The sequence below is a fragment of the Balaenoptera ricei genome, chromosome 19 (genome assembly GCF_028023285.1).
Source record: "Balaenoptera ricei isolate mBalRic1 chromosome 19, mBalRic1.hap2, whole genome shotgun sequence".
Lineage (NCBI taxonomy): Eukaryota > Metazoa > Chordata > Mammalia > Artiodactyla > Balaenopteridae > Balaenoptera > Balaenoptera ricei.
In genome coordinates, this window is record NC_082657.1 from 2,653,281 (window position 1) to 2,671,546 (window position 18,266).

Sequence of the window (18,266 nt, forward strand, 5' to 3'; positions counted from 1 at the left end):
GCTGTCCTTGAGCAGATCCTGCCCCCACCCACCTCGGGGCCTCAGGTTCTCACCTGGTGAACCAGGGGCTCAAAACCAAGGTCACGGATGGCCACCTGGTGGGCAGAGACGTGACTCCCTAGGAGGATATATTAGAACATCTTAGGTGCGATCATAGGTCAGAGAAGCCTGTTCTCAAGTGGCCATTGCCTCACTTGGAAGTTGGTTGAGGCAGTTCAGCTTATTTTGAGATCTCAGACCCCTCCAAAGGAGGGAGGGGTGACACTGTTGTTTGTCCAGAGCGGGCTTGGGTAAACAAAGGCTGAGAAAACATTGCCCAATACCTGCAGTCCCTTCCCTCTCATCCAGCTCTGCCCTTGGGCGCTTCCGGAGGTGGGGGAGGGAGGGAGGGAGGAGTCGTGCCTGGTGGGTGGAAGGGATGTGCCCTGTCACTTGGGTATAAGTAAGGGCTTGGATTGAGTCATTCTCTCCCTACCCCTGGGACAGGAAAGATTCTGGGACAATTTCCACGGTGCAGCATATAGGCTGTGTGACTCTGGGCAAGTGAACTAACCCCTCTGACCCTCGGCTTCCTCCTCTGTGCAGAGAAGATCTTGCCTGTCTCGACTGTCTCAAGGGATCCCTGGGAGTGTCTGTAAGTGCCTGGTCCTTGGTCACTGACAGCTAATTCCTGTCCCGGGAAGGAGCCTAATGCAGGGTTGAGGAGCCAGGGTTCAAATCCCTGTTCTGCCAGCAGGTGCCGCTTACCCTCTCCAGGCCTTGTATGCACTCACCTCCTGAAGGACATCTTGGTTGCTTCCAAGTTTTGGCAGCTATGAATAACGCAGCTACACCTTTGGGTCTACGAAACAGCTGTCCTCCTACGAGGGAAACAAGAAGTGGCCACACCCTCAGCATTACACGCCGATGTGGGCTTGCCAGGGAAGCAGTTCTGTCCCGCGGGGTGTGGCGGTGCTTCCGAGGGAGGTTTCTCTGTTTAACGGAGAGTGGCAGTTCTCGGGTGGCGGCGACTGTGCCCCAAAGGTAGCGTCTGGCAATGTCTGGAGCCATTTTTAGTTCTCAGGACTGGGGGTGGGTGGGTGCACCTGGCATCTAGTCGGTAAAAGCCAGGGATGCTGCTCGATGTCCTACCGTGCACAGGACAGCCCCCTTGCCCACCACAAAGGATTATCCTGCCCCAAAGTTCGACAGTGCTGAGGATGAAACACCTAACCCTGGGGACGTGTGAGCCATCGTTTCTGGATGACGCTCTACCGCCACCTAGTGAGCTCCAGAGGAGGTTCAAGGGAATGGCAGGGAGGTGGGTTGGGCTCCTGCCCTCCTGGTGCTGCTGAATTCACTAAACCCACCAGTTGGGGAACTTCTACTCAGTGACCTCAGGTCAGGAATTCTGTGACTCGCAGCTTAGAGGATCAGGACTGACACGGCTTCACACCACACACAGACCCAACATTACCCACCTGCAAAGTGTGAAGAGTGGGTAGAAGGGAGTGCTACATCACATGACATGGGGAGAGGATCCAACTGGAGAAAATGACAATGGAAGAGCCCAGAGTCATCCAGGAGGCAGCATGTCCCCACCCTGGGTCCCCACCCCGTGGCCAGACGTACTAGGTCAGGGCGATGTCCCTGGATTTGCCAGCGGTCGCCTTCCAGGAGACGTTCCGTGTCCTCTTGCTCTGCCTTCCGGGGGCGCAAATATAAAAATAAAAATGCATGCAACTATGTATCATATTTTAGATCCCACATATAAGTGATACCACATGGTATTTGTCTTTCTCTTTCTGATTTACTTCATTTAGTATGATAATCCATGTAGCTGCAAATGACATTATTTCATTCTTTCTTATGGCTGAGTAATAATTCCAGTGTATACGTGTACCACATCTTCTTTATCCATTCCTCTGTTGATGGACATTTAGGTTGCTCCCTGTCTTGGCTATTGTGAATAGTGCTGCTGTGAACATTGGGGTGCACATGTCTTTTCCAATTAAGAGTTTTTCTCTGGATTACTAATTGACTTTTTGTGACACCAGACAAATGTCAACATCCATCGGCCTCTGTTTCCTTATCTGTAAAATAGGAAAAATATTACCTACCTCTTGGGGTTGGTTTGAGGGAGAGACGGTGGTAGACCAGTTGTTCTTTACTAGACTAAGCAATAAATTCAGCTTTGTGTTTATATCTCAGATGTTGAATGATAGTCACATCCTACTTCAGATATGTGCTTTAAAAAACCAGCAGATCTGTGTTATCAAAATTTGGGGGCACTTTTAAGGACCTAAGTCCTCCCTCCTCTGCTCTGGAATCACACCCACATTGATCAAGAAGGCCACTGGAGGGACTTCCCTGGCGGTGCAGTATTTAAGAATCCGCCTGTCAACGCAGGGGACATGGGTTCTATCTGTGGTCCAGGAAGATCCCACATGCCGTGGAGCAACTAAGCCCGTGCGCCACAACTACTGAGCCCACGTGCTGCAACTACTGAAGCCTGCATGCCTAGAGCCCGTGCTCCACCGCAAGAGAAGCCACCACAACGAGAAGCCCGCGCACCACAACAAAGAGTAGCCCCCGCTTGCCCCGAGAAACCCCACGTGCAGCAATGAAGACCCAACGCAGCCAAAAAAAAAAAAAAAAAAAAAAAAGAAGGCCACTGGATGCTTTTTCCAAATGCTCAGTGTTTATTTGATTCTCTCTCCATGCCCTCTGGTAGGACAGACGTTTCACAGATACTGAGGTCCTATGACATGAAGGTCACAAGCCTACCTCAGACAAATGCAATGACCAAGTTAAAGTGGACACACAAGAATCACTACCTATGAGGGCTTTATGAGAATCAGAAATCATTATCCATCTTTGAGAAGGAACCCCTGGGCACAGCTGGACCCCAGAAGGTTCCTCCATCAGAGCGAGTGTGGGTGGGGAGGGTTTTTACATCTTCAGTTTTTCCACCAGTACCGGTCATCTTCCGCAAAAGAATACCAACTGTCACCAATTACAATGTGTGGCTTGAGTCGCTGCAGCTCCTCCAGAAGCCGCCTTATTCGAGCAGGGTATTGCCATTTCCACAGCCTGGGGAGCAAAAAGGGGACTTACTACTCTGAGAATTTGCTTCTGATGCTTCTCCCTTCCTCAGAATTCCTGGACTCCCCACCAAGGGTCTGAAACCTCCTCTTGCACTTTTTAAAAAAATTTTTGGCCACACCACACGGCATGCGGGATATTAGTTCCCTGGCCAGATATCAAACCCCCATCCCCTGCACTGGAAGCGCGGAGTCTTAACCACTGGACCGCCAGGGAGGTCCCTCCTCTTGTACTCTTGAGGAGAAACAGTGTGTTGTTCCCCATAGAATGCAAGTCAGTCCCTCCTTGTAAAGGAACTCTTTACAAGGCAGACACTACACTGAGATTTTACAGGCACCTGTCCCTCATAGCAATCTGAAGAGGCAGACATGGTTATTCATCCATTCAAGAACTCCTTCCTGAGAACTGACTTTGTGCCAGATCCTGTTACAGGGTTTAGAGGCACAGTGATGAACAAGGCAAAATCCCCACCATCACGAAGCTTATATTCTAGGAGAGAGAAACAGGTATTCAAATAGACACATGGTATTGTCCCCATTTGACAGATAAGGAAACAGCCTCCTGAAAGGTCCATTAGTAAAATCTAGGTCTGCCTCTTCTCATCTTCACCTACTAAGTCCCCTAAGTCACAAGCTTATCTCATCAAAGGCTACATTGCCTCCTGAGTCACTGACACAAATATGCCCCTTTTCAACACAGCCTTCTGCCTTTTCAGCTCACTCGCTGAAGTGATCGCTGAAACCGTTCTCTTTGGCTGCATCAAGATCTCCAAATCCACTGAGCCATGCTTTCCAATCCACCCTCCCCCTCAGATTTCACACCACAACCATCGTGTTCTTTCTGGTGACGTCCATCAGTCAAAACTTGACCCCTGGATAAATCCACCTGCTGTACGCTGAACCATACAGGAGAAACCAGTTAATCAACCGGGAAGTTTGCGACTGATATAAATACATCACAACCAGCCACAAGGGGCCTTCTGTGCTGCCGCAAGTTTTATGTTTCTCCAGTCAGGTCTTTACTTCCCTCAATCACAGCTGTACTTCTTCAGCTCCAGGGGCGCCCTGAACTTCTATTTTGTCTACGAACATGAGGTGCTAAGCAGCAAATACTTTTTCTATCGTCAAAATTAATTCCACACTCGGTCACTCTCTCTTACTCTTTCGTTTCCTTCTTAGCGTTTACCACCTGCAGTAATCCTGAACATTAAAAACATTTAATGGTGGGAAAATACACATAACCTTTACCATTTGAACCATTTTTCATTGTACAGGTCAGCGGCACTCAGTCCATCCACACTGTTGTGCAACCATCAGCACTGTCCGTCCTTATAACTCTTTTCATCTCCCCCAGCTGAAACTCTGTCCCCGTTAAACACTAACTCCCCGTCTCCCGCCCCCCACGTCCCCACCATTTCACTTTCTGTCTCTGTGGATCTGATGACTCTAGGTACCTGACCTAAGTAGTATCATGTAGTATTAGTCTTTCTGTGACTGGCTTATTTCACCAAGCATAGTGTCCTTAAGGTTCTTCCACGTTGTAGCATGTGTCAATTTCCTTCCTTTTAAGGCCGAATAATATTTTATGGTATGGACAGACCACACGTCATTTATCCATTCACCCATCAGTAGATACCTGGGTTGCTTCCACCTCTTGGCTATTGTGAATGCTGCTGCTATGAACACAGGTGTGCAAATATCTCTTCGAAAACCTGCTTTCAATTTTGTTGGGTGTATACCCACAAGTGGGATGGCTGGATCCTATGGTAATTCTAGTTTTAGGTTTTTTTTTGAGGACAAACATTTTATTTGTATGTCATCTCTCCACGCTCCCCAAACCCATCCCCAGAGGAAGCCCCGTGGTACCAGGCACCATACCCGCCCTGTATCTGCAGCACCCAACACGGTGCCTGGAACACGGTGGGCACTTAGTGGTTGGATAAAGATCTGGTTGATGACACAAGGTCTCAACTTCTCAGATCAACTGCTTCTCCACCAACTAGTGTGCCTGTAGCAGAAGGAGGTTCGTATTTCAGAAGACATCGCCGGGGACTTACCCGATGGTTTGTAGATTAGATTTGGGGTGTGCAAAGGCCAAACACAGCTTTGTCATCCCTCTGGGACCGAAATTGTTCTGCATCAGGTTTAGGCTGGTCAGGTGTTGATTGCAGGAGAGGGCGGAGGAGAGGGCCTCACAGCCATTGGAGGTCAGTCCACACGTCTCCAACCTTTAGAGAGCACAGCACAGCCAAGGAATGACCCCAAGATCCGGATCCTTCCTTCAACCCATGTTTGACTTCCACCACAACTTTAAAATCACAGCGGGGGGCTTCCCTGGTAGCACAGTGGTTGAGAATCCGCCTGCCAATACAGGGGACACGGGTTCAAGCCCTGGTCCGGGAAGATCCCACATGCCGCAGAGCAGCTAAGCCCGTGCACCACAACTACTGAGCCTGTGCTCTAGAGGCCGCGAGCCACAACTACTGAAGCCCACGTGCTACAACTACTGAGCCCGCGTGCCTAGAGCCCGTGCTCCGCAACAAAAGAAGCCACCGCAAAGAAAAGCCTGCGCACCACAACGAAGAGTAGCCCTCGCTCACCACAACTAGAGAAAGCCCGCACGCAGCAACAAAGACCCAACGCAGCCAAAAATAAATAAATAAATACCACAACAGACTACTACTCAGCCATGAAAAAGAACAAAATCTTGCCTCTTGCAGCAACATGGGTGGACCTGGAGTGTATTATGCATAGTGAAGTAAGTCAGAGAAAGACAAACACTGTATGTTTTCACTTAAATGTGGAATCTAAAAAATAAAATGAATGAATGAAGAAAACAGAAATAGAGTCATAGACACGGAGAAAAAAAAAACCAGTGGGGGGGGGGCAATAGAGAAGTAGGGGATTAAGAGGTACAAACAACTAGGTATAAAATAAATCAGCAGCAGGACTTCCCTGGTGGTCCCGTGGTTAAGAATCTGCCTTCCCAATTTTTTCAGATTCCACAAATATGCATTAATATATGATATTTGGTTTTCTTTTTATGACTTACTTCAGTCTGTAGGACAGTCTCTAGGTCCATCCACATCTCTACAAATGACCCAATTTCATTTCTTTTTATGGCTGAGTAATAGTCCATTGTATATATGTGCCACGTCTTCTTTATCCATTCATCTGTCGATGGACAGTTAGGTTGCTTCCACGTCCTGGCTATTGTAAGTAGTGCTGCAATGAACATTGGGGTGCATGTGTCTTTTAATTAAGGTTTTCTCTGGGTATATGCCCAGGAGTGGGATTGCTGGGTCATATGGTAGCTCTATTTTTAGTTTTTTAAGGAACCTCCATACTGTTCTCCATAGTGGCTGTATCAATTTATATTCCCTCCAGCAGTGCAAGAGGGTTCATTTTTCTCCACACCCTCGCCAGCATTTATTGTTTGTAGAAACAATGTACTTTAAAAAAAAAATTATTTATTTATTTATTTTTGGCTGCATTGTGTCTTCGTTGCTGCGTGCGGGCTTCCTCTAGTTGCGGTGAGCAGGGGCTGCTCTTTGTTGCCGTGTGCGTGCTTCTCATTGTGGTGGCTTCTCTTGTTGCAGAGCATGGGCTCTAGGTGCGTGGGCTTCAGTAGTTGTGGCATGCGGGCTTAGGTGCTCCACGGCATGTGGGATCTTCCCGGACCAGGGATCGAACCCATGTCTCCTGCGTTGGCAGGCAGATTCTTAACCACTGCACCACCAGGGAAGTCCCAAAACAGTGTACTTTAATTAAAAAATACTTTTATTGCTAAAAAACGCTAATCTTCTGAGCCTTCATCGAGTCATAGTAGTAACGTAAAAGTTCACCAATCTGGAATTAACAGATACAAGCTACTGTATATAAAATAGGTAACCAACAAGGACCTACTGTATAGCACAGGGAATATGCTCAATATCCTTTAATAACCTATAAGGGAAAAGAATCTGAAAAATAATTATATATATATATAATGTATAACTGAATCACTTTGCTGTACACCTGAAACTAACACAACATTGTAAATGAACTATATTTCAGTTAAAAAAAGTAAAAAGTAAAAAAAAAGCTCATTGCTCACAGATCACCATCACAAATATAATAAAAACGAAAAAGTTTGAAACATTGGGAGAATCACCAAAATGTGACAGAGACACAAAGTGAGAAAATGTTGGAAAAAATGGCACTGATAGACTTGCTTGATGCAGGGTTGCCACAAACCTTCCATTTGTGAAAAACATAGTATCTGGGAAGAACAATAAAATGAGGTCTGCCTGTAAGCTACTTTCTGTCTTTATGGATTTGCCCATTCTGGATATTTCATAGAAATGGAATCATACAACATGTGACCTTTTGTATTTGGCTTATTTCACTTTAACCTAATGTCTTCAAGGTTCATCCACATTGTAGCATGTGTCAGTGCTTCAGTCTTTTTTTTTTAATTTAATTTTTAATTTTACATTGTATTGATTTATTGATACAATGTTGTGTTAGTTTCAGGTGTACAGCAGTGATTCAATTGTATATATATATAATATATATATATAATATATATATATATATATCCATTCTTTTTCAGATTCTTTTCCCATATAGGTTATTACAGAATATTGAGTAGCATTCCCTGTGCTGTACAGTAGGTCCTTGTTAGTTATTATATATATATATATGTTAGTGTGTACATGTTAATCCCAAACTCGTAATTTATCCCTGCCCACCATGTTTCCCCTTTGGTAACGATGTTTGTTTTCTATGTGAGTCTGTTTCTTTTTCATAAGTTCATTTGTATCCTTTTTTTTTAGATTCCACATAATAAGCCATATCATATGGTACTTGTCTGTCTCTGTCTGACTTCCTTCACTTAGTATGACCATCTCTAGGTCCATCCATGTTGCAGCAAATGGCACTATTTCATTCTTTTTTTACGGCTGAGTAATATTCCATTGTATGTACTGGCACACTGTTTTAAACAAGCCTCTGGGGTGATTCTGATGCTTAGTAGGGTTTGAGAACCAGCCATGTCATCATTTGCTCTTTGGTCCACCTTTCTCGCTAGACCATAAATGCAGCCACTCCAAGGTCTTTACACGTCCATACCTCCACCATTTGGCGCTGTGTTCAGCACACATGGGGTTTCCAGTAAACACGTATTTAGTTCTCACTGCCTCCAGACCCTGTTCTCAAGCGTTGGCTATTTAATTCATCCATATAAAGGAGCCCAGTTGGAATTTGTGCCTCAGTCTGTTACTCTGCCATGGTTGTATGCTGTCTAATTTGATGGAATTGTGAAAATCAGAACATGGTCTTTGTTCAAGCGACTTAACAATATTTCTGCAGTTCCCTCACCAATCATACACCAGGGGGAACTAAAACTCCCCCTGGGAGTGGGTCCCCTTCACTCTGTGCCCAGCCCTCAAAAAGGTGATCCCAGGAAACATACCCAAGTCTCCTCAGAGAATTCTTCTGCTTCAGTCCCTCACACAGCGCTGCAATCCCGTGGTCACCCAGGGCATTGGCGGCTAGATCCAGGCTCTTCAAGTGTTGACTTCTTGTGATGACATAAGACAGATTCTTGCAGCAAGCGGCAGTGAGATGGCAATTTACCAATCTGCAAGAGGAGGGAAGTGGGGGTGGGTGGGGGAGAGAGAGCATGAGAGAGAGAGATGAAGAGAGAGAGAGATGGAGAGCGAGAGATGAAGACAGAGAGATGAAGAGATATAGAGAGATGGAGAGAGAGAGGGAGAGAGATGGAGAGAGAGAGGTTGAGATGAAGAGAGAGAGAGATGGAGATTGTTGAGCAAGATTTAGAGAGAGAGACAATATCTGTACCTTTTGAGGAGAGCGCCACCGTGGGATAAGGTTCAGAAACATTAGTAGAGATTCCCCTTGTTCCTTCCTAACTGGCGATCCTTCTGTCCACCCCTGTGAACAGCTTAGGACAGTTTATCATCTCAAGAGACAGATAATAGCAGAGGGTGGGGAAAGTGTTTGAAGAGACTGGAGGCGTCTTCAGACAAAGAAATGAGCGTATCAGAGCATTCTTTTCACCTGAAGATGGGATAAACATTCTCCCTGGTGGAGGGCAGGGAGAGAGACGGAAAAAAACACGAGTAGAAATTGGTAGAGCCTCTGACAAAGGGACAGAGCCCTGAGAGGGACAGAAAAGATGATAGAAGTCACTGAAACACTAGGTAGGGTTTGGAATCCCAAAGGAGAAGGGGTCTTGGGTGTCTGTTCCCAGGAGGAGTGGGAGAGGGTGGAAATGGCCCCTTCAGTAATGACTAGATGAGTCATTTGAGTAGACACGACAGAAACAGCTCCGGAGTCTCACATCATCAACTTAGTGTGCTAAGCACAGAATGATCTCACTGGGCCCATCTCCATGAGGCATTCACAGCAAGAACGAGGAAGGAGGGCTTCCCTGGTGGCGCAGTGGTTAAGAATCCGCCTGCCAATGCAGGGGACATGGGTTTGATCCCTGGTCTGGGAGGATCCCACATGCCGTGGAGCAACTAAGCCCATGTGCCACAACTACTGAGCCTGTGCTCTAGAGCCCATGAGCCACAACTACTGAGCCTGCATTCTAGAGCCCATGAGCCACAACTACTGAAGCCCACGCACCACAACTACTGAAACCCATGTACCTAGAGCCCGTGCTCCGCAACAGGAGAAGCCACCGCAATGAGAAGCCTGCACAATGCAAAGAAAAGTAGCCCCCACTCGCCACAACTAGAGAAAGCCCGCACGCAGCAACAAAGACCCAACGCAGCCAAAAATAAATAAAAAAAAGAAAAAAAGAAAAAAGAACGAGGAAGGACTCACTTGTGAAGACCAGGTGGGAATGATCAAGTCTTAGAGGCCAGTATGGACCAATGGTGATGGGGAGAACCAGAAAATCTCCCAGCACTTAAGTGCAACCCCAAAGAAACGGCATCTCCAATGGACTAAGCTGAATTTTCTATACCATGCAGCATTAGGGCTCAAAACGCCAATTCCATGAAAATTAATTAATTAATTAATTAATTAAAAGAATTAATACTTGGGGGCTACTCAGAGGTTTGTGGGCTACGATCTCTATCCAATTCCTTTCGTTTGTTTATTTTTGGAGAGGGAGAGCTCTCAAAGTGGTCCCACTTTTTGGTCCATTAACTCTACCTTTGTAATTGATCATAAGAAAAGGCTACCAGCACACAAAGTTTGATAAGGTACACATGACTAAAACACTGGACATAAGCCCAGTGTCCAGCTTTTGGGGATTTTATTTATTAAAATTTAATTTTTTAATTTTTTAATTTTTTTGTTTTTTGGCCACACCACTTGGCATGTGGGATCCTAGTTCCCTGACCAGGGATTGAACCCATACCCCCTGCAGTGGAAGCACAAAGTCCTAACCACTGGACCGCCAGGGAAGTCCCAGCTTTTGGGGGTTTTAAAAGTTATTATGCACCATTAAATGGAATACCATATCGTGCTTCATTTACTATTATGATTTGCTTATCCTCAAGGACAGAATGTGAGACCCAAGCAAGGTTTAGGTTCCTTGGGAGTTTTAGTTCCCCCTGGTGTATGATTGGTGGGGGAACTGCAGAAATACTGAGAGCCACATGCCTGCCACATGGTAAGAATACCTGAAGTGGTAACTGCTAAGATCCTTTCTTTGTGACACATTCAATGTTGCTTATGCATCCGGGAGACATTAACTGAAATATTAAGAGTGATTATTGCTTGGTTTCAAGCTTAGAGATTTATTTCTGCTCATTGAGGTCTTTTAATTTTTTCTAGTTGGTTTAGTGATGGAATACTCCTAGTATATAAAAATGTTCCGATAGGGGTGAAGAAATTTGAGCCCCAGAGAGAAAAGGGATTGAGAGATAGACAGCCATCCCCCTCCCCCTCCACCCCACATACAGAATGAATAGGTGAAGATTAACTTGGTGCAAGATGTTCTGAAAAGTAAAGAGGTTTTAGAGATCAAGCGTGTCCTAGAACCCCCACAGATCCTTCCACGGGCCTCCCGTTCAGAATACTTTCTCTTTCCTTCCCATACTCACTGCAGTGTCAACACATCAACTTACCCAGAGTGTCCACCGGAAAGAATGAGCCTCAGTTGACCCTAGAACTAATTTGTGGTACCATCGCTCTTGACATTCTAGAACACCTCAGGCCCCCAGATGGTACAGTGGATCCCCAACAACCAGGGAAACTTACTCAAGGTCCTGGAGGGGACAAGACGGCTCCATCATGACCTCACAGAGAAGGTTCATCCCGTCATCTTCCAAGGGGTTCATGCTAAGGCTCAGATGCGTCAGACGTCTGTTGCCCATGAGTGCAAATGCAAGAAAGCCACAGCCAGCCACGTCCAGGTTGCATGCGTTTAGTCTGCAGGGCACACACAGGGAGAGAGGGCAGTCATGCGTGTTCCTCAGTGCGACCTCACGTGAGCAACTTCCCTCGCCCTCAGTTTTCTCCTCCTGTGGGTGTCAGGGACAGGGTGACCGTGGAACACCTGGCACAGTGCACGTGCTGGGTGCTCGTCAAGATCCATCTCTTTCTAATTTTCCTCCATACTCAGTGCATTCGCTTCCTATGGCTGCTGTAACAAAGGGCCACGAACTTAGTGTTTTAAAAACACACCTATGTTATCTCATGGTTTTGGAGGTCAGAGTCTCACTGGGCTGGAAATCAAGGTGTCAGCAGGGCTGTGTTCCTTCTGGGGAGAATCTGTTCCCTTGCCTTTTGCAGCTTTTAGAAGCTGCCCACATGCCTTAGATCTTGGTCTCCAGCCAGCAACTGTATCACTCTGTTATCACCCCTCCACCTGTGATTCTCCTACCTCCTTCTTTCCCTCTGAAGGACATGTGTGATTACATGGGGGCCACCCAGATACTCTAGGTGAATCTCCCCATCTCAAGATTCTTTTTAAAAATTTTTTCTTTTGCTATTTTATTCTATTCTATTTTATTTTTACTTTGGCTGCACCGCACGTCTTGCGGGATCTTAGCTCCCTGACCGGGGATCGAACCTGTGCCCCCTGCAGTGGAAGTGCGGAGTCCTAACCACTGGACCGCCAGGGGAGTCCCTCAGGATTCTTAATCACACTGCAAAGTCCTTTTTACCATGTAAGGTAACATATTCATAGGTTCCAGGGATTAGGACATGGACATCTTGGCGGGGGGGTGGTTCTCGCTAGTCTATCTACACTACTATCTCCCCATACTTACTCACTGGGGAACCTTAGAACTCGTCATAAGGTAGACATATGAATCAAAGTTATATTCTTCAACAGAATTTCTGGCTACAGGTATACCATTAATGCACGAATATTTTCCCCTCATGTGACGTTGTTGGTGGACTAATCGGTCAAAGAGATGAAATGGCAGAGCTGGTTGTCGGCACTGAGCAGAACAGTCTCACATTCTTACTGTCAAACCAAAGATTTTGGATAGAAGAGTCTGGCAACACGAGGGGGCAGTATTCAAAATAGTGACAAGGACACCTACACCTACTGTAAAATAGCTAGAGTACACAGCACCCCCACATGTGTGCGTGTGTCACACACACTTTGTGGCTATTGATTCTGCATCACCAGTACCCTCGTCTGAAAATCTCATCTCTCTTTTTTTTTTGGCCACGCGTCACGTGGGATCTTAGTTCCTTGACCGGGGATCAAACCAATGCACCCTGCATTGGAAGTACAGAGTCTTAACCACTGGACCGCCAGGGGAAGTACTGAAAAATCTCAGCTCTTATCCAACACTCCCCTGCCAGAATCTAACCTATGTAAACATAGGGACCACATCTGCCTCTCATCTCTGTCCCTAGCAACCAAGAATGTTTGCCCAACGTAGGTGCTTAATAAATGGTCAAGCCTCATTATTCATGGACTCTGCATTCCTGAATCCGCCTCCTTGCTAACACTGGTGTCCCCAAAAACCGATATTTGCAAATCAATAATGTGCAGAGCAGAGAAAAATTTGAGGTGTCGGTTGCACATGCTCCTAGCTGAGGTTGGAATTTTTCAGCTGTCACACCATAAACAGGCATTCCTTTTCATGGTCCAGTTAATGCCACGATTTTTTGCATTTTTTTGTTTTTTTGTTGTTGGTGGTGGTGACTTCATTGTTTAAAATGGCCCCCAAGGATAGTGCTAAGGTGCTGTCTAGTGTCCTAAGGGTAAGAAGGCTGGGATGTACTTTATGGAGAAAACATATGTGTTACATAAGCTTCCTTCAGGGATGAGATCTAGTGCTGTTGGCTGTGAGTTCAATGTTAATGAATCAATAATATGCATTAAATAAAGTGTCTTTAAAAAGAAATACACAAAACAAGGTTATGTACTGATTGGTTGAAGAAAATGTGACACAAGTGAACTTTATCTACGAAACAGAGACAGACATACAGACATAGAGAACAGACTTGTGTTTGCCAAGGGGGAGGGAGGCTGGGGGAGGGATGGATTGGGAGTTTGGGATTCGCAGATGTAAGCTATTATATATAGGATGGATAAACAACAAGGTCCTACTGTATAGCACAGGGAACTATATTCAATATCCTGTGATAAACCATAATGATAAAGAATACATGTATAACTGAATCACTTTGCTATACAGCAGAAATTAACACAACAATATAAATCAACTATACTTGAATAAAATAAATTTTAAAAAAAGTGACCAGAGGCTCCCAGGAACCTAACCCTGTATTTCCCCCAGGAGCAATGGTTCAGTATTCGCTAATTCAGCATTTGCTAATTCAGTATTCAAGGCAACTCTACAGAACACAACTGCCACAAGTAATGAGAATCGGCTGTATTTTGATAAATGAGGACTTCCCACTGTAAGAAAACACAGAGGCGGAGGTGGAATTTTCCACGGAAGGATAAAATATAGGAGCTATCAGGAGGGGCAGGATGTGGCACTTATCAGGCCCCTTCGTCCTGACAATTTCCACGTTCCCCACTGCTTTCTGCTCTTTGTAATAAAGCTACGAATCCTCGCAGGGCAGCGAGTTGGACTCACATCAGCCTCTGTAGACCACAGCTGGGAAGTTTCACGGCTCGACACAGCAGATTCATGCCTTCACTCCCCAGGCTGTTTCCTGACAGGTACAGGTGTGTCAAGCTCTGGTTCTTGGTGAGAGCCGAGGCCAGATCCTGGCAGTCAGTGGCTGTGAGGCCGCAGTTCCCCAGTCTGCAAGGAGAGAGTCCCAGAAAGGAAATGATATCTATTCTTAAATTTCCATCTCTCCCTCCCTTGCAAGGAAGGGAGAGAAAGGTCACCCCCATAGCTGACACGCCCTGGCAGATATCTGGTGATGTCACATCATGTCTGTGTTTAACTTGCAAACTCAACTCCAGTGCTTCAGTCCCCAAATTCCACTCTGAAAGAATGAAATAATGCCATTTGCAGCAACAAGGATGGACCTAGAGATGGTCATACTGAGTGAAGTAAGACAGAGAGAGACAAATATCATATGATATTGCTTATATGTGGAATCTTAAAAGAAAAGATACACATGAACTTACAAAACAGAAATATGACTCACAGACAGAAAACAAACTTATGGTTACCAAAGGGGAAAGGTGGCGGGGAGGGATAAATTAGGAGTTTGGGATTAACAGATACGGACTACTATATATAAAAGAGATAACCAATAAGGACCTACTGTATAGCACAGGGAACTCTACTCAATGTCTTGTAATAATCTACAAGGGAAAAGAATCTGAAAAAGAATATATATATGTATATACATACATATATGTATCTACATATATATATATATATATATACATATACATTTTTTATCTGAATCATTTTGCTGTACACCCAAAACTAACACAACATTGTAAATCAACTATACTTCAAATCAAAACAAAACAAAACAAAAATACTACTCTAAATATCGTGGATGATTAAATCTTCCATCAACCACCATGGGCAGCACCTGGGAAATGCAAATCTGCTCTCTATCTGGCTGTTTTACTGTGGTGTGAGGTTTTGCAGAGATGGGTGACTTCCTTATTTCGAAGGACTTACATTTAATACATCATGACCCATAGATATAAACTAGATAGTCTACCTCTTTAGCAAAGCTTAAGAAGCAACAGTACTTGAAAATGAGAGTTTAATAGTACTTCTCTCATGGGATTGTGACAAAATTAGATGAATTGACACATCTGACGTGCTTAGAGCAGTGCAATGCACATAGCAAGCACTTCCGCTGTATTATTGGTGGTGGTTCCTTTCGATGAAGGAAGAAATGCTTGCTGGGTTGGACTTGAAAGGGATCAGGACAGGCCACCTCAAAAATATGCTACTTTGACTTAAACAGTATTTTGAGCTGGAGGCAATTAAGAAAAATCAGACACAGGAGGAGCTCTCTGCCCTCCACCTATCTGCCTGAAAGCAGGGCACACATTTCCCCCCTTCCTGTACCAGGGAAAAGAACAACCTTTATCACAGAGATGGAGGTGGCACTGAGGTGAGTCTTCCTATAACCCTTATTTTCTATTAGTTTCCCCCATTTACTTCCTAGTCACCTTCCCATAATTTATCAGCCCATAGAAGCCCCAAACCCCTTTCCTTTGTCTAGTCACTTCTCCACAATTCATTACCTTTTGTTAGAATGGTATATAAGCTCCTGAGTCTAACTGCTTCTTCGGGTTTTTCACTTCCTTTCTGTGAAGGCCCCATGCGCATTAAAAAAAATTATCAATAAAATTTTTATGCCTTTTCTCCCGCAAATCTGTCCATTGTCTGTTTAATTTGCAGGCCCCAGACACTGATCATAAAAGTGTAGAATAAAGTTTTTCTCCCCCACTCCCCCCACAGGTTGATGGCTAGAAGCTATGTTGGCTTCCACTGTGATTTTTTTTTTCCCCTTCTGGGTTTGAAAGGGTAATTTGTGCCACTTGGTTTTCAACTTTTGCTCTGATTCAGAACCAAACTCCCACTGAAGGAGAATACTCCTGCCATGGTATGCTTTGGGAGTGGTGGGGAGAAACAACCTTGTCCAAATTGTGGGATGTCAAGGAGGAAATTCCCAGGTAACAGATCAGTTCCCTAGGTATCAAATGGGAGCTCAGATTTTAGTTGTGCCTTTTATTCCCTGTATGACCTGAGACAAGAGACTTCCCTTCTTCTGGAGTCTGCTTTCCTTATCAGCAAGTGGGAGGAAAAAATTCCCAGCTGGTAGGTTGCTTGTGAAAATGATGTTAATGGGAGAGAACACTTAGCACAGAGCCTGGTGCTTAAGGATACCATAGATGGCAGCTTAACCACAATCCTATGTCTCTTTGGGATTTTGGCATTGGAGAGAGTTTCAAGTATATAGTACAGTATTGTTAACTATAATCTGAATGCTGTATGTTAGATCCCCAGAACTTATTCCTCTTATAACTGGAAGTTTATACCCTTTGACACATATGTCCCCATTTCCCCAACTCCCAGCCTCTGGCAACCTCCATCCTACTCTGTTTCTTCAAGTTCAGCTTCTGCTCTGGTCTTTTATATCAGTTTGGAGTCAGTAGCAAAGACATAGATGTTAGTTTTTGGGTCTTTCTCAGACCTCCACGTTGGGCTCTCCCATGAGGTCCCATCTCCCATTCTAACCCTCGGCTTACGCATCAGCCAATTCCCCTCCCTTTTCCCCCATGACTTGGATAATCTCAAGAGAAGATAACTCTGGTGAACAGAGTTCAACTCACATAAGCTTCTGCAGGGTGCATTGTGTGACCTTCAAGGCATCACAGAGACTCTTTATGCTCTGGTCCGTCACCTTATTTCCTGCCAGGCTCAGGGATTTCAGGCTGATGGACGAAACAAGCATTTGGGAGATCACCTGACAACAGGTGTGGGTTAATTCACAGTGATCCAACCTGCAGAGACAGGCAACGGGAGACACATCTCCACCTCTTCCCAGAAGCAAGCCATTTCCCCTCCTTCCCCACCCGGCAGCCACTCTGTCCCTTTGGCTGATTCCTGGATGCTGTTTGCTCTGGCCTGAGGGTCTGAGCATTTGCTGTTTCTGTTTGCAACACCCCTCCTCATCCCAGCCCCAGGTCTTTTTGGGGTTCAATTTTCCATTCACTCTCCAGAGTGTCACTTCTTCTGAGTAAGTGGGTCTCACTACCTTCCTTAACTACGCCTGCCCTGCCCTACCCAACCCCATCCTCTTGCTTCAGTATTATTTTATTCATAGCGATTATCAAAAGCTGACATCTCATATATTTATCTGACATATAACACTGTGTAAGTATCAGGTGTAACTTGATATATTTATACATTGCAATATGTATACATTGATTTGATACATTTATATATTGCAATATGATTGCCAATGTAGCAGTAGCTACAACCTGTATCACATCACGCGTTATCATTTTTTGTTTGTTTGTTTTTGGTGGGAATAATTCAGATCTAGTCTCCTAGCAATTTTGATGTTTATAATACAATACTGGGGCATCTATAATCATTACACTGTGCATTAGATCTCCAGGACCTATTTATCTATTAGTTGCAAGTTGGTACCCTTAAATAGGATATCCTCTAGGCCTGATGTGTCACGTAATCTGCCGTTTTGCAGGTAGCTTTACCACCTGAAACATGGAGATGACCGCTACCAACCACAGCAGTGCTTGTGAGGATTAGAAGGGTAAATACCGCAGCGAGGCGTTGCTCTAATTGTGCAAACCTGTTCTTGCTTTTACCTGGATGCAGAGCTGGATTACATTTCACAGCCTGCCTTGCAGCGAGTATGATCACACAACTGAGCTCCTGCTAAGAGAATATGAGGGGAAGTGATTTGAACCACTTCTGAGTCAGGTCCATAAGACCTCCAGGTTTCCCCAAGCTCCCTCTGCTTCCATAAGCAGACTGCCTGTGCCCAGCAGGGTCTTGGAAGCTGCGTGTTAACAGTAGGACCTGGGCTTCCCTGGTGGCGCAGTGGTTGGGAATCCGCCTGCCAATGCAGGGGACACGGGTTCGAGCCCTGGTCTGGTAAGATCCCACATGCCGCGGAGCAGCTAAGCCCCTGCGCCACAACTACTGAGCCTGCGCTCTGGAGCCCGCGAGCCACACGCACTGAGCCTGCGCTCTAGAGCCCGCGAGCCACACCCACTGAGCCTGCGCTCTAGAGCCCGCGAGCCACACCTACTGAGCCCTTAAGCCA

The 18,266-nt window shown here is 45.4% G+C and overlaps 1 protein-coding gene across 1 annotated transcript in view; it reads right to left on the bottom strand.

The window, feature by feature from the left end:
• Window positions 1-2,939: 2,939 nt before the first annotated feature.
• The window catches only part of NLRP5 (NLR family pyrin domain containing 5), a 31,196-nt gene continuing 15,869 nt past the window's right edge, over window positions 2,940-18,266 (bottom strand). The window contains exons 6-11 of the mRNA XM_059905030.1: window positions 16,804-16,974; window positions 14,117-14,287; window positions 11,307-11,477; window positions 8,539-8,706; window positions 5,141-5,311; window positions 2,940-3,072 (exon numbers count right to left, since the gene is read on the bottom strand). Of these exons, the coding sequence (XP_059761013.1) occupies window positions 2,940-3,072; window positions 5,141-5,311; window positions 8,539-8,706; window positions 11,307-11,477; window positions 14,117-14,287; window positions 16,804-16,974 (985 nt within the window). The remainder of the gene's footprint in view (window positions 3,073-5,140; window positions 5,312-8,538; window positions 8,707-11,306; window positions 11,478-14,116; window positions 14,288-16,803; window positions 16,975-18,266) is intronic.